Source organism: Hemiscyllium ocellatum, chromosome 4 (genome assembly GCF_020745735.1).
Source record: "Hemiscyllium ocellatum isolate sHemOce1 chromosome 4, sHemOce1.pat.X.cur, whole genome shotgun sequence".
In the NCBI taxonomy this organism is placed as follows: domain Eukaryota; kingdom Metazoa; phylum Chordata; class Chondrichthyes; order Orectolobiformes; family Hemiscylliidae; genus Hemiscyllium; species Hemiscyllium ocellatum.
In genome coordinates, this window is record NC_083404.1 from 41,612,172 (window position 1) to 41,629,781 (window position 17,610).

General features: G+C 39.8%; 1 protein-coding gene across 7 annotated transcripts in view; it reads left to right on the forward strand.

Moving 5' to 3' along the window:
- col14a1a (collagen, type XIV, alpha 1a) overlaps positions 1–17,610 on the forward strand; it is a 218,433-nt gene that overhangs the window by 17,038 nt on the left and 183,785 nt on the right. For 6 of the 7 annotated variants that reach the window (XM_060823020.1, XM_060823021.1, XM_060823022.1 and 3 more), the window contains exons 4-5: positions 6,754–6,900; positions 9,986–10,084. In XM_060823020.1, the coding sequence (XP_060679003.1) occupies positions 6,754–6,900; positions 9,986–10,084 (246 nt within the window). Of the gene's footprint in view, positions 1–6,246; positions 6,285–6,753; positions 6,901–9,985; positions 10,085–17,610 lie in introns of those variants that run through there. The other variant, XM_060823024.1, reaches the window with a different exon arrangement.

Here is a 17,610-nt window from a genome sequence, read left to right on the forward strand (position 1 = left end):
AATCATTAACTGCTTTAGAAATTTCTCTGTCAACGTTTATTTTGTGGATGACAATTGAATAGGTCTTGAACTCTTGGGATTAAATCTTGGGCAGAAGTGAAAATAAATTAAACCCTTCTTACTCATAGATGTATTTTGTCATGAAAATTTAACACACTGTTTAAAACATGATCTCAGCTTTGAATTGAAACCCCAAACATTGGCACAATTTCAGATAAGTACAGAAAAAAAATGTTGTCTTAATAATTTGCACTGTTACTAACTGTTAACTTCACAGTCAGAGCCCAGGCTTAACTCCAAGAAGCTGAGATGCGACTAATCTGTTGTTGATTCCTGAAATCGCAAATTCTCATCCTTATTTTCAAATTTCCCACATCTCCCCAGCTCTCCATGGTTTCACCACCTTCTATCCCTGTGATCTTCTCCAGCCGCATACCCCTCTTGGATCTCTGTATTCATCCAATTCTGGCTTTTTGAGAATCCCGAATTCCCAATGATTCATCATTGGCAGCCTTCAGTGACCAGGACCCTAAACTCTGGCATCCCTCCTCTCTGCCGGTCTCTCTGCTTTTCAGATATTTTTCACAATCTGCCCTTCTTGCCAAATTTTTAAGCAGATGTCTGAACTTGTGCCAATGTTTGGGGTTTCTATTCAAAGCTGAGATCAAGTTTTAAAGAGTGTGTTAAATTTTCATTACAAAATACTTGTTTGAGTGAGGAGGGTTCCAAATGGTATTTTAATATGCCCAATTATTGTGTCAAATTTTATCTGATAGAGTTACATGAAATGCCTTCAAGGAATATTTCAGAGGAGAGCTCCACGTGGAAGGTGTTATTTCAGGGTGACCCTCTGACCAACATTGATTGCTGTACCATGCTAACTTCTTCAAGGGTTCAAAGTCAATCATTCAAAGGGATCTTCAGTAGGATTTTTATACGGAATCTAGTTTTCTTGTATGAGAAGCAATTAGTATAGCTATGAGATCAGCATGAGGCAGAGCTGCCTTGGAATACTGTGCTGGGGCTATAGCCACTGCTTATGACACTGCTGTGAATGGAAACAGAGGCCACTCAGCCCAGTTAGCTGATATACAATCCTGTTAGGCCGATCTGTATCTTGACTCTATCTTCTCACTTTGTTTCCGTTAACTCTTGATACTTTTATTTATCAAAAAAAATCAATCCTTTCACTTTTTTTGCAATTTCAGTTGATTCTTGAATGTAGAGAAAATGTTTTATTTGTTTTGGGACACTATAGCGAGGGCCCAAAACAAAACAAGGCAGTGACTTATAAATGTAGTAGGGAATTCTGATACAGAGAGTGGTGAGAATGGGAAATTTGCTATCACAGGTATGGTTAAGGTTCCTACTGTCAACCTGTTCAAGGGGAAGCTGGAAAAAGGTATGAGGAACACAGGATTCAAAGTATATGCTGATAGGGTGAGATGACTGGGAAGAGACTCTTGCATAAACACCGAACAACCTATTGACAGATGACCTGTTTTGTGCTTTGCAGCTCTGTGTAAGTGAGTCCCTGGCTGCATTATTGTCATGGAGTGTGGAGCCTGGCACAAATCTGTTATCCATTCATTTGAGGAGAGCAGTTATAATTTCTATCCTCATTATGCTGTTGCCTTGGAGCTGCGGAGCACACTGTTGAGCACATTTAAGCAAAACTCTTTAAGGGAATTGACTTTCAAAGCACCCAGATGTTTCTCTTGAGTGAGCTGATGCATTTCCCAGTTTACTTAACACAAGATCCTGGTATACCCTGTACCTGTATTAAACATCTGAGGAAAATTTTCAGATGGAAACCCCAGGGTGTTTCCTGTTTAATAGTTCCAGAGTGGTGGGGTCGGGGAAATTGCTTTTGATTTGTAGAAAGTGCATTAATTTGCTTCCTCATTGTTAAGAGTTGCATAGAATATAAACTCTTTCCTGTTCATTAGCTCACTAATTGCCCAGCTTTTTATCTGGGATAAGTTCCTCTTGTAGCTACTGGATTGTGTCACTGAGGCGAACTCCTCGAGTTCTTCTTCAATGATACTATTGGTGGGCCGGACTGTGAGCTTGATCAATGGTAGTGTCAGCAGAAATTTTTCCACAGTGCTCGTTTTAATTTGCTATTTATTTGGAAAATAGTGTAGTGCCTCGACTTACGAACTTAATCCGTTCCGGGACCCGGTTCACAAACCGAAAAGTTCGCAAACTGAATCAATTTTTCCCATTGTTCGGATAGCGTAAGAATGCTTGGACGGCTGTTCACAGCGCACACGCCAAAGACGAACTGAATGAGATCACGCGGGGCCCGAGAGCTTTGGCGTTCAACAAGCGCGTAGCAAAGCAGAACAATGAAACTATGTGATCGCACACGGGCTTTTTGCGTTCGTACCTTCGTTCGTACCTTGAATTTCGTATGTACATTGAAGCAAAATTTTACATACAATCCTGTTCGTAAACTGACTTGTTCGTGAACGGGGTCATTCGTATGTCGAGGCGCTATTGTATTTCCAAGACTTTCAATTTCAAACCCAGTAAAAGTGAAACTCAGAAAATAAATCTCCAAAGAGAGTGTGAAATCTCTTTCCATGGCCATTAGTGAAAAACTGATTGGGTGCAGTGAAAAAAAAATCAGCTTCCCATTTGCTTTCAGCTCACTCCACACTGCTGCCAACCATTGCATTGACAAGTCACATAAAGAGATTTTGCTCCCTTTCCAACTCAAGTTCATTGATTAATTCTTGGAGAAATATCCTTGGGGTATCAAAGCAATAAACTAGCAACACCAGCTAATGAGGCCATAACAAATGCAAACCAATCACTGGAGTTAATTTTCAATGGATAAAGTTTTAAAAAGCATTGAAACTATGATTCAACTGAACATTTTTGAACACTTCCAGTCGCTATATGTCAACATGTTTTTAGAGACTCTGGAGGAGGTGTGAAAGAGACATACAGGGAAGACACTAAGAGATCTTATAGGAAGGATTGAACACCTGGGCCTCTTTTCTGAGGGGTGACCTATCAGAGTCCTTTATTTTTAAAGAGATTTTGAAACAGAGAAGATATTTCTACTCCTGAATTGTCTGAGTTGCAGGGATCATGAGTGTCAGATAAATCCAGTTGGGAATTCAGCAGAATCCTGTTCACAGAAAGTGGTAAGAATGTGAATCTTGCTGCACAGGAATTGTTCGAAACCAATAGCAGGTAGAAAACCTTAAGGGAAGTTGGAAGTAAACAGGCGAAAAAGAAGGGTATACTGATAAGATGAGGTGAACTACATTAGCTGCCTTCACCACAGTAGCAGTATTGTGTACCATCTGCAAATCCACTGCAGTAAGTCACCAAAATTCCTACTTTTCATCTTTCAAACCTTTAACCAGTGGGAAGTTCGGGGCATCAGTTACATGAGAACACCACCATATTCAATCTTCTCTCCAATCACATACTACCCTGACGTGGGACCACATCATCATTCCTTTGGTTTTGCTGGGACAATGCTGGATCACCCTCTCACTGTGGGCAGAACTACCCCCAAGGATTGCAGTGGTTTAAGAAGGCAACTCACCATCAGCTTCTCCAGAACAATTAGGGTCGGGCAATAATTGATGTTATCATACTGTTGATGAAGTTAAAAAGATGGAAAGAGGGTTGTGTGGAGCATAAATATTGGGTGAGCTAAATAGGTAAAAACAATAACTGCAGATGCTGGAAACTAGATTCTGGATGAGTGGTGCTGGAAGAGCACAGCAGTTCAGGCAGCATCCGAGGAGCAGTAAAATCAATGGCCAGTGAGTGTGCTGTAAAATTTGATGTAAAGTTACAACATACAAGCAATTAGATGTTTGGGGTTCTCTGCAAATACCCCGAACTGTTAACCCATACAATACTTCCACTACATTTAAGTGACAGTTAAATCTGTTACCAAATGAAAAAAGTTATTGGAACAGAGGAAGCCATTCAGCCTGTTAAGCATTTCCCTCCATTTTATTAGATTCTGACCAATCCCTTACACGACAAAGCCTATAAATATTAATTTTAAAATTTCTGATTGAACCTTCAGCCTCAGCAGCATTTTTGGAAGACAGACGAGTTCCAGAATCCCATTAATCTTTGTGTGAAGAAAGAGAATCATAGAGTCATACAGCATGGAAACAGGCCCTTTGGCCCAACTCATCCGTGCTGACCAGCTTTCCAAAACTGAACTAATCCTATTTGCCTGCATTTGGCCCTTATCCCCCTCAACCTTTTCTAGCCATGTACCTGTCCAAATGTCTTTGTAACTGACCCGCCTCTACCACTTCCTCTGGCAGCTTGTTCCATATACACACACCACCCTATGTGAATATGGACATTATCTGAGCAGCCAGTCTCTAATTTTAAGCTCTTTGCTCTGAACTCCACTCAACCAGACACAATAGTTTGTTTGTATTGACCATATCAAATGCTTTGATCAACTTAGCCACATCAATTAGATCACTCCTTAATCTTCTGACCAGATGTTTTTGCAGGCCTTTAGGCCTGTTGCAGCTCAGATACAATGACAATTTATTATAATTACCTGGTAACAGTATTAGCAAACAGACACAGTCACACTGTAGACAGATGATGAAAATATGGTGCAGCAACTCCTCATGTTGGTTCAGTTCTGATGGTATTGGCCCAGTAAATCCTTGATTGCAAATCCCTCTATGGTCTTACCCCTTTCTATCTTTATGATTTCCTCCAGGTTCAGAATCCTCTGAAAATCCCTTGCTCCTTCAATTCCAGTTCCTCCCAATTTTTATTGCCGCACTATTTTTTGCCATGTCTTAGCAATCTGGGCTCTGAGCTTTCTCTTCCTGAGCTGCTGCCTCACTCTCTTCCTTCGAATTCGCCTTGAAAGCTGCTTCTTTTACTGAACCTTTTGTAACTTGCCCTATCATGTCCAGTTCCAAACTTTGTTTGATAATGCTGTTGTGAAGCACTTTGGGTTTACAATGTTAAAGTCATTTTGATTTGATTTGATTTGTTACTGTCATGTGTACCAAGGTACTGTAAAAATTGTTGTCTTACATGCTTTACAGCTAGATGATACTATACAAGTACATCAGGGTACCAGAACAGAGTGCAGAATGCAGTGTTACAGCTAATGAGAAAGTGCATAATGAGATCAACATTAACATTTAAGACATCAATTCAAATGTCTGATAACAGCAGGAAATAGCAGTTCTTGAATCTGTTCGTATGTCTAGATGCAAGTTATTGTTGTGAATGGTGAAGCGTTTTCTATAATATCGCTGCTAATGTATTGTTAATATTGCACAAGCTTTGTGCTGAGTTAAGCTGAACTGTTGACCACATATCACTACTTTTGTATTTTCATGTTGCGTCATATTCATTAACTGATTAATTTTTAGTCAGTCTTGGAGCAAGAAAGTGCAGCAATAGCAAGACAGCTTTGGATATTTATTCAAGTCTTGCCTCCTGAGATGGACAATTAGTTTGATGTGCAATACTGTGATTGAATGATTGAATTAATCTTACAGCCTAAAGCTGCATTCCTGTGGCTACTTCATTGACCTGCATCAGTTTTAGGCATTAATGCTCTCGAATGATCGACATGCATTCAGCACTGGGAATACTTGTGCAAGAACTGTTGTAACACGCCATTTGCTGTTTCGTTGCAAATTAGTTGAGGTTTTGTAATGAGTAGTTGTATGAAATGGGTTAGATTTCTCTCTTTCAAGTGAACATAAAGTGCAGTTTTGGGTTCTATCTGCCTTTGTTGTAAAGCAGCCTCCAGCAATATCCGCAAAGTTCTGTCTGGCAAGGAATGTAACAGCAAACTATGTTCAATAATCCAAGACTATAATTTAAGCAATGAGTAGAGGAAGTGTTGTTTGTGCATGCTCTGATTGCATCATGCCACTTTAAGGAATTCTGAGCATTAATTGCTGAGAGTTAGCTATAATACTCTGCTCTGGAGTTAACAATAGCATTGTCTTGGGGAAATCTGTTAAGTATCTTTACCCAAAGCTTGCTAAGACTGGGGCTTCAATTGAAAATTTAAAAACTGAGGTAGATAGAAACTTTTTAGAAGAGGACATATAGTTCAGTTGGTAGTGTCCCTGGCTCTGAATCAGAATCTCTAGGTTCAGGTCCCCCTCTCAGGACCAAAAGAAATGTGTTCATAATGTGCCCAAACAGATTATCAATAGCTTGTACAGAGATTATCCACTTAAATTCTTTCAGCACACACCAGAAGCTAAGAGCGGGAATGATTCCTGGTCAGCCATGTGATGGTAAGTAACTAGAGTCATTACCATCACGATCCATAGCTTCGAGCTACAACATGTGTTTAAAAGTATATGCTGCCTCTGCAACTGGACCTCATTAGGCTCTGGTCAGCTTCATTGACTGGACAACTGGTGTGGAGCAGATTGGTGCCAATAGCATAGAGTTCAATCCCTGTTCCAGCTGGGATGGAATTGGCACCTGCCTCTTCGACCTACCTATGATGGAGAATGTCAAGCCTTGCATTGAAACGGCCTTCAGGTAGAGAACTCAGGAATAAGATGATTTCTGTTTGACAATAATATTCATGGTTGGGGAACAGAGATGACTGGATGCAGTTAAGAGGCAGATCAGCTATGATACAAGAACCTAGAATAAGAACCCTGCCAGCTGGCACAATTTGTTTTTACTTTTCTTACAGCAGATTCCTGCTTTGCATTTGTCTTTTAACAATTTGTGATTATTTTTCAATAACAGGTGGCAAACCACAGACGTTGAGCTTACCAAAGGGTGAATCAGCAGCAGTAGTGGAAGGTCTGCTCCCAAATCAGGAATACATGGTGCGGCTTTTTGCAATCGGCAACAATAACAAAGAGAGTTCACCAGCTCAGGGACAGTTCATAAGTAAGCATTTAATAGGATGTTTATCAAATGTTTGTCAGATGGTGGGAGGATGGGGAAATGATTCTGTACAAATAACATAATGAATTGGCTGGTGGAATCATGTGATATTCAGTAAATACGTGAACATATTAATGTAGCATATAAACCTCTTTCGACTCCTGTGACTATTCTAATGGTCCCCTAGTTGCTGTGAAATTTCCATCCTTTTTAAACCTTAGCTGCTCTTTCTTGTCCTCACTTGTATGTACTACCTCTCGTGACCTTGTTGGTTCCCAGTGTGGCGGCATCTCAATTTTTAAGATTCTCGTTTTTTTTTTCTTCAAATACCCTTCAAGGCCTCACCCTCTTCTTACTTCTGTAATCTCCGCCAATGCTACAACCCTCCATGATATCTCTACCTTCCAATTTTGATTGCCTGACCATCCATTGCTCCAATGTTTGCAGCTGTGCCTTCAGCTCTCTGGGATCTACATTCCCTCCTTAAACCTTTCCACCTCGATACTATGCTGATGGAAACTATTTCAAACCTAACCATATCTGATTTGCTCTAAAATCTCAACTAGAGTATTGGGCTGAATATTTCTTACTTTTTTTTTGGCTAAATGTGAATTGTGTTGAGTTTTTTTGCAAAGATTCTTGCCACAAGACTCATTGAGATTTCTTAACTATTCTTACCGAACTCAACTCATTAACTAACTAACCATCATTATGGCATCCCTTATGTCTGATTCGATATCCATCTTACCTTGCACTGTTCCCAGAACAACTTGCCACTCAGCCAATATCTGCCAACAGATTGGCATCCCTTATGCCATCTTTATAAAAGTCTGTTGTGCACTTGGACAAGCACTGTCAGTCGGAGCTGTCCTATATGGTTGCTGACAATTCTCTCGGACATGGCTGACTGATGGGAGAAAATTTGTGCCCCACTTGGCGGGCATGGACCTAGCGATCCTGTTGAGTGAGGCGGTGCAGACACAGGTCTTCCTGTTCCCTAGAGACACACACCCTTTCCCTCACCTATACCAAAAGTAACCACTGTGCAACCCACCTTCATTTCCCTTTATATCTGCCCCTCTCCCATTACAAGAGGAAAACAACCCACAATAGGGCAGAAAGAACAGGACAGGCAGCTGTCTGCCTCGCCTCTTATGTGGTGAGCATCCTGACTCTAATCACTGGGAAAGCCTGATCACGTCCAAGCCCCTGGACCAATATCGGAGGCTGCCCTTGACTTACTGAGCTGGAGAGTCCTAAGCAAAGGCTATCCTCCATGTCTTGGTTGAAGCCTGTGACGAGTTTCCTGCTTTGTTCCTATACTAAATGGCATGGCGAATCATAAGTAGTATGAGCCTTGGAACTCTGGCTGAGGTAGCAGAGTGCACACAGGCAAAGCAATACAAGCAAGAATGCTGTGAGCATCAAGTTAGGCTCAAAGTGAGTGAGCGCTATGGCAGTGAGCAAACAGCTTTTAATGTAGCCCGGTCCTGTCCATGAGCTGGGCGTGTGTCCCCCTGAGTACAGGCTCCTTACTGTAGCATTATAATGATAGTTGCCAGTGCAGCACTGCAGAACAACAATGTCCTCTGAATCAGAGATGTGCCATCAGGGTTTTATGGCAACTGGCACATGTCAGATGCCAAAGTCCATGGATTATGGGGTGCATGTGGTCAGTTCCTATGGATTGTGACCTGAAGTGTTGGTGTTCAGTGTCTAACATAAAGGTACCTACTCTGATTTCCAGTGTGAGATTTCTCAATGATAAGCTTGTTTAGCACATTTGGTAACTTAGGAAGTTAATGAGGTGAGTTGTGGCATCAATAAGGTGTTCAAATGCGCCTCACATTTGTCAAAATCTAAAAGATGATGCAAAATTCTCCCAGTGTCAAAATAGGCCTCACTGGACTTTTTGTCTGATTCTGACCTAAGTCTCACCATAGCTAATGTCCACTCACTGTGTTGAGTTCTGAGCACATACTTAGGAAGGATGTCAAAGCCTTGGGACAGGATGCAGAGAGGTTTTATTATAATGTTCCATGATTTAATTATGTGTTGGGACTCGAAGCTTGGATTGTTTCAATTGGAGCAGAAAATATTGTGCCATGAAATATAGTAGAAGTGCTCAAAATTTTGAGGGATTACGTCTTGCTTATAACAAGAAGGTACAGATTTAAGACTTTTGATACAATGGAAGGAAACAATAAAAATTCTCCAAAATAGATTGAATAAATTTTGAGCATTTGGAAAAAAGTTACAGATCAGGACCAGTTGAAAACTAGAAAATATAAGAAAGGCAAAACTTTCCACTGGTACAAAGCTTAGTAGAGTCATACAACACAGAAACAGACCCTTCAGTCCAACTCATCCATACTGACCAGATATTCTAAATGAACCCAGTCCCATTTTCCAGCATTTGGCCAATATCCCTCTAAATCCTTCCTATTCATGTACCTATCTAGATTTCTTTAAATGTTGTAATTGTACCAGCCTCTACCACTTCCTCTGGCAGCTCATTCCATACACGCACCACCTTCTGCGTGAAAAAGTTGCCACTTGGGTCCTTTTTAAATCTTTCCCCTCTCACCTTAAACCTCTACCCTCTATTTTTGGGTTCCCCCACCCCAGGGAAAAGACCTTTTATCTATTTAGCCTACCCATGGCCCTCATGATTTTATAAACCTCTATAATGTCACCCCTCAGCCTCTGATGCTCCAGAGAAAATAGCCCCAGACTATTCAGTTTCTCCCTATATCTCAAACCCTCCAACCAACTAAAGGACACAGATTGAAGGGATGTGGAAATAGAACTGAAGGAGAATTGAGGAGATACCTCATGTTTCAGTTTATGATGATTTGGAATGCACTGTCCGATAGGTTGGTGGAAGCAGATCCAACAGTAATTTTCAAAACTGAATTGCATAAATATGTGAAAAGTAAAATGGTTGCAGGGTTACCAGAGTCAGGCAAAAGAAATTGTGACTAATTAGCTCCTTTAAAGAGCAGTAACATGTGTGATGAGCTGGATGGTCTCTTGCTGTCTGTACAAGTCTATAGTAAGTTGCTACAATTATTTTTCTACCCCACAGTGAAGGCTTCGCGAAGCAGAGGCAGACCAGGCTCATCTCACACACCAAAACACAAAAAGGAGTCGGACTCCCGTGGCAGAGATAAAGCAACCAATGAAGGTACACTTCATGGTTTTAAATTTAGTTCAAATGTTTCTCGGAAACACTTTCTCAATTTAGACAATAAAAAGTTTTAAGGGCAGGGAAAAATTAAATCATGTTTCATTCATATAGTGATATTCAATTACAGCATGAATAATAGTGACAAACGGAAGATGCCCTTAAGCTTCTGCTTTCCTTCAACGTATTGATTACAAAGAAAGACATACGGGTGTGATATGGTAAAGTGAAACCTTCCAACAAAACAGACACTTGCAAAAAGCAGACACTTACTGAGAGACTTAAGTAACCTGGGTGGTGGGACATATGAAGCAACCTGAAGCCATGCACACTCTCAAATTACGAATTGTAGTCTGCCTTTATGTACTGTTGCAATTTAAAAGCAGAGGGCACATAGCCTGTTGCAAAGTTCCTATTTCTGGAATTTCCATTCAGTCGAGATCATTGGGTTTTCACTTTGCTTCCTTTCTGGGGCCCAGAAATCCCGTCAGGTCACTGAAAGGTGGCAATCAGCTTTCATAAAAGATAAAGCCTTTATAGCATGACAGAGCTTTTTGCTTGCAGTTTGCAATGTGACAGAGGGACTCTGGTTTTCATGCTGGCTCTTCCCTGGGGTTTGATGACTTTATGGCATGGCATGGTGGCTCAGTGGCTAGCACTGCTGCCTCACAACACTGGGGTCCCAGGTTCGGTTCCGGTCTTGGGTGACTGTCTGTGTGGAATTTGCACGTTCTCTGTGTGGGTTTCCTCCCATTATCCAAAGATGTGCAGGTCAGGTGAATTGGTCATGCTAAAATGCCCGTAGTGTTGGTGCATTAGTCAGAAGGGCCTGTTTCCACACACACTGTAGGGAATCTAATTTAATGGACGTTGGGTAACATGTCCTCATTCTACTGAAATGGAGATAGAATGCATTTTCTTAGTTTTTTTTTCAAATTGATGTTCATTTGAATTTCAGAAAGACCCTAAGATTATTTTTTTAAAGTATGCATTTAAATCTGATGAGAATACAGCAGCCAAAAATGTTATACGGAGTGTATGAGAATTTTTACAGTGCATTTGGTGACTTTTTTGAAAGTAACATCTGCAAGTAATGACAGTCTCTGAGGTCTCTCTAATTTACAGCATTCACTGTACTTAGTTCACCATATTTCATAACTGTTAGATTCCATGCCGACATTTCCAAATAATTTTTTTTCTGTAAAATAGCAGTAAACTTTGAATCACGATTAATCTCAAGCGGCCCCCCCCCGGCTATCTGGGCTGCTGGGGCAAGTGGCACTTTTTTCAGAGTTGAAAACAAGAAAAAAACGTCTTGCATATAGTGTGGAAACTATTAGTTAAATTGCAGAAGCTGCAGTTTTTCATGAACATCCCATTACTGCTTCTGCAAAATGTATAGCTTGCATAATTTCCTAATGTTCTGGGACACAAATGGATTGGATTGTTTCTTTTCCTGTAAGTTTACATTACCAATAATATTGTAAGTTATGACTTCTGATATGAAATCTTGTAACTCTTGTGTTCACATCCATCACTGTGACATTAAACCCATTAACACTTTGGAAACAAAGACAGGAAATTCTTCTCAAATTTGTGAGAAATGAATTTTGGGGAACATCTGGCACTTGCTGCTTACAAGGTTGGTGGAAGAGCAAGTAATAATTTCAAAAGGATATTGGATTGGCATTTGAAGGAAATAAATTTGCTGGGTTATAGGGATCAAGCAGATGAGTGGTATTCGATTGCTGTGCAGAGTTAGCACAGAGTAAATGGGAAGAATGGACTTCTTTGTAAAATAGCTGTACCAGTGAACTTTGAATTATGATTGATCATAACCCCCTAATTCTATGACTGTCGGTAAATTCCCTTTACAAAGCTACTTGACATCAGGTAAGCTAGCACAAGTCCAATTCTGTTTGGTTCTGTTCTCCATTGTTCTGTGAAGAGTCTCACTTCTAAAGAGAAGACAGAGCCACTTTATCTCCTTAGATATTTAGGACAACTGGGTTTGCCAACTGTTTAAAATTTAAACCTCTAGAAATTAAAAATGATTTTGTGTATTTGATAACAAATGAAACAATGAAAGAAACAAATGAATGATGGCGGATATGAAGCAGGTGATTCAGAACCTTGCACTGACAATTGGAAATATCCTGCCACCTTTTCTGCAGTTGAAGCCATGTCTGAACCAGCAGGTCTTTGTAGGAGTATGAGTTAAAGGTTATGACTGTGTGAGCCAGAATTATGGAGTAGAACAGCACAGACAAAGCCTTCGTGCTTGATCTGGTATCGCTACCATGTCTCACCTCAAGTCTTGATTGGTTTAACGTGGAATTCAATTTAAACTAATGAGAAAGAACCTCTTTTTAAAGTTTAAGTTAGAGATGGGATGTGTGCCGCTCTGTAATCCTGCTGGAGGTGTCGTAGCAATGTCTGGAGCTCTAGAGATTGTGGGGATTGGAACTGCCTGGAATACTTGTTCTGTTGGTTTATGTGGTGTCTGTATTTTTACCTATGATGGTGGTGAAAGTTTAGCAAGGTATTCGCCAAAAATAATGGAATCGCTGGGATAAATTGGATAGTACAAATTATGAAGGATCTCTAATCCCCTTATATTTTCAACTGCCTGTCTCACTGCCGTACGCCTGGTGGTGTTATAATGGTACTGTTACTGGGCTCGTAATTCAAAGCCACAGGGTAATGCTCTGCAGACACTGGTTCAAATCCCACTATGGTAGGTCATTAAATTTTAATTCAACAAAAAAGCTGGCAGGATGGTCACACTGTAACCACTAAGAATTGTTATAAAAACAATCAGTTTCATTAATGTCCTCAAGGAAGGAAATCTATCATCCTTACATATGATCCAGACCCTGAGCAATGTGGTTGACCCCTTAATTGCCTTCTGGGCAATTCATGATGAACAATAAATGCTGGTTTAGCCAATAACACCCACATCCCATGAACAAATCCTGAAGAAAGAGCAGCTGTTGGCTTGTGATTTCCTGCCATATTGCTGAGCTGTGTGATCACAGCAGCTCTATAGTGAGAAATGGTCAGGTACCACCCATCAGAATGAGAACCATTAAACTGATCAAAACAGTGTTGACCATCTGCGGCAACCTCCCCCTGTCATCGTATCTGTTTTCCTGAACAGACTCTGGTTAGGATTTTGACTCATTCAAAACTCATGCCCCCACACAGGATTAAAATGGGCCCAGTTTATTTGTTATGAGGGGAGAAACTGGAACATGGAATTAGCTGGAGACATAGCTTCCCAGCTGGGAATATGCAAGAAATTCTGCACATTTAACATAAAATAGCAGATACAGTCATTCTCCAGGTTGCGAATGGGTTCCGATTGAGTCCTTTGGCAAATTGATTTGTACACAAGTTGGAACACAATGTAGGACATTTTTAAGTAGCCGAACATAAGAACAGGAAATGTTTGTATGTCAGGACTTTAAAATTACACCCCTGTTCATATGTACCAGTGTTTGTAAACTGGATGTTTCGTAAATTGGGTCCCCCAGTGATATAAATCCTATGCATTTTCTTAATCAAATAACCTGCTAATCAGTATGTTTTCAACCGCTTAGCTCATCAAAATTACATTCCGCCACTTTTCAATATTATCTAGTACAATAATAATGTTGCTTTCGCACAGGAATTGCCATGAGTTATGGTTTAACTGAGCTTTAAGCACTACAGAGCACAAACAATAATTAGTAACTGAGAAAAGTGGTTGTAAACAGTGATATAAGCTCTAGAATGCTTCTGATTACAACACTCAGACTTGACTCTTCTCACCCCAGGACTGTGCTGTATTCCTGCTAGACACTTTTATACAACTTGTTTTTATATATTTTAGCATCTGTGTTTGGTTGGTCTTTGGCTTTTTTGGATAATAACTGTAATGTGTTTAATTAAAACTTTCTTTTAAAAGGATGCATTTGTGCTTATTTTAAGATGGTGTATGTATATATTTAAATATGTTTAATTTAAAGTGGCTTAGATTGATTGCACTATGCAGTTTGTTAAAGAAAGAAGCATACAACAGAGGTGAGAGGAGATTAGAGATTGGATGGAAATATTGTGGAACATTTGCGTCTGATATCCGTGGCTTGGTTTGTGTGTGTGTGTGTGTGTGTGTGTGTACGCGCACGCATATGTGTCTTTGTGTGTCACATGCTATCATTGAGTCTGGCTTCATTGATTAATTTGTTCTAGGTAAACAACTGGGAGTCAACTCTGATTTTAACAATACAAGGTCTGTTAACACAGTTCTTATTTGATGCAATGGCAGTGACACAGCTATACCTTTTTCTTAGAAATACAATGGTGTTCTCAACTAAAAGCAAGCCAAGGGAAATGACAATTACCAAATCTTTCCTGTTGCAATTACATGTGAAGACATAATGTATGAGCAGTAGACTATTTGAATCATTCAATAAGATCAAGGCAGATCTGTCTATGTTTGAATTCCATATCCCGATCTACCCAAAATAGCCTTTGATTTCCCCTATTCAATATAAACCTATCGTTGCCTTCAAATTATTTACTGACTCTGCCTTGATGAAGAGAGTTCCAAAATCGCACATTCTTCTAAGAGAACATAAAATCTCCTCACCTTTGTCCTGAAAGGGCATCTGCTTAATTTTAAAACCATGCCCCTTAGTACTGAATTGATCCACACACAGAAACATTCTCTCCACATCCACCGTGTCAACATCATTCAGGATCTTGTACTGTTCAACTAAGTCACACCAAGTTAATGTTAAATATTAACATTAACTCCAGTGAAGGAAAACCCAGTCTGTCGAGCCCATTCTTATCAGACAACTTACTCATTACAGGTATCAATCTAGCAAACCTCCTCTATACTGTCTTCAATGCAGTTACATCATTCCTTAAGGAGACCAAAGCTGCAAACAATATTTGAGATGTAGTCTTACCAATGCCTTGGTAGTTGAAGTATTGTATCTTTTCATATTCAATTCTTTGCAACGAAGGATAGCATTCCATTAGACATTTTGATTACATGTTGTACCTGTGCACTGATGTTTTGTGACTCATACGTGAGAACATATAAATTCCTCTGCACCTTCAAATTCTGCAATTGTTCACTGTTTAAGTAATACACTTTTTTTTTACTGTTCCTGACAAAGCAAACAGCTTCACATTTTCCCACATTATATTCAATCTGCCAAATTTTACCCACTCACTCAACCTATCTGTAGCTCTCTGCAACTTCCTTATGTGTTCTTCATCTCATTGCTTTCCTACTTATTTTGTGTTGTCTGCAAATTTAGCTACAAATTTGCCTTCAGTTCCCCCATCCAAGTCATTGATGTAAATTGTAAAAGGTTGAGGCCCCAGAATAGAATCACTCAGGACTCTATCCATTACCTCTGTCAAGCAGACAAAGATTTATTTATGCATTCTCTCTGTTTTCTGTCAGCCAGCTAATTTTCTATCCATGTTAATATATTACTCTTTACACGATGAGCTTTCATTTTCCATAATAATCTTTGATGTCACACCTTATCAAATGCTTTCTAGAAATCCAAGTAGCATATGTTGGACGTCAGTGATCAGCGGTGTTCCATGAGGATCAGTGCTGGGGCCTCTGTTTTTTGTAATACCAAACATTAACCTGCACCGAGAGGATCAGGAATGTGCTAGTTGATAAAGATGTCCATATAATCAATGTGAAAACACATACTAAATAATAGAAACGTATTGCAGTGGTATAACATCACGGTTATACATTATTTACAGTATAAATCACATAAATAGTAATCCATCTTTGCTTTAATTAAAACTTACTGGCAGAGAGCCTTCTCACTTGCACCATCAACTGACTACTTGGACATCACAGAGATCACGAAAGTACAGTAGACTTCTGTATTTAAGATGTATAATGTTTGCTGCTTTATTAAGAGTGCTGGTTCATAAAATGCCAGTTAAAACAAAGTTTACTGTATATATAAATGACTTGTGTGAAAATGTATCTGGTCTCATTCGTAAGTTTGCAGATTACACAAAATAAATTTGGTGGAGTTGAAGGTTGTCAAAGGATACAGCAGGATACAGATCAGTTAGAAAGTTGGGCGAAAAATGACAAATGGAAATTAGTCTGGACAAATGTGAGGTGATGCATTTAAGGAGATCAAATGCAAGAGGAAAGTATGTAGCAAATGGCAGGACCCTTAAAAGCATTGATTTTTGGAGGGAACATAGGGTCTAAGACTATAGCTCCCTGAAACTGGCATCACAAATGGATAAGGTTATAAAAAAAGGTGTATGGCATGCTTGCCTTCATCAGTCAGGGCATCGATCATAAAAGTTTGCAGCTGTATAAGACTTTGGTCAGGTCACAATTGGAGTATCATGTGCATTTCTGCTCACCACATGAGAAGAAAGATGTGGAGGCTTTGGAGAGCATGCAAAAGACGTTTACCAGGATGTTGCCTGGATTGGAGTGTATTAGTTATAGGGAGAGATTGGATAAATTTGGATTGTTTTCACTAGAGCAACAGAGGCTGAGGGGTGACCTGACAGAAGTACATAAAATTATGAGAGGCATGGAAAGGGTGGATAGTTAGAGTCTTTTTCCCAGGATGGAAATGTCAAATACTAGGGGCATGAAGGTGAGGGGAGAATGTTTAAAGGAAATGTACAAAGAAGTTTTTTCTGCTGAGGGTAGTAGGTGCCTGGGAAACATTGCCAGGGAGGGCGGTAAAAACAGATGATAGCAATGTTAAGGAGATATTTAGATAGACATGTGAACAGGTAGGCAATAGTGGATATGGAGCAAATGCAGGCAGCTGGGATTAATTTAGGATGGCACCATTGGCCAGCATGGTCATGGTGGGCCAAAGGGCCCGTCCCTGTGCTGTAGTGTTCTACGTTGTCTATGTTTCCTATTATATATAGCATGTTGCTACTTTAATTAACTCCAACTAGTTATGGTAGGAATACCTTTATTCTGAGTATCTAAAAGAACCTCTTAAATGTTTGCTGCTGTGTGTCTATTGATCTGTCCCCAGAGTCTAATACTTCAGCTAGCTCAGCCTTCATGCTCATATCATTGCCCTTATTTGGGTTTAACAAATGAATATTAGACCCAATCTTCTCCCTTTGACATTCAATTTAAAATTCAATTATGCTGTGGTGGCTGTTACCTTGGGGTGACTTTATACTGAGGTCATTAATTAATCTTGTCACATTACACAATACCATGTCTTTTAAAACCTGCTTTCTCATCAGTTCCAGAATATTCTGCTTGAAGAATCTACCTTAAAGCAGGCTTTGTCTGCCAGTCCAATTTTTCCAGTTTATACGTTGATTAAAGTCACCCATGATTATTGCTGTCCCTTTATACCACTGTCTCCCTTTTCTTCTTGACTTGTTGTCATTGATTTACATGGATTTTAAGCTTCCCTGTTCTCACCCAAGTGGCCATTGTTTGTGTGAGCCCACAAGGTGTGGGTCAGTGCCTTATTTAACCATGGAGTTTA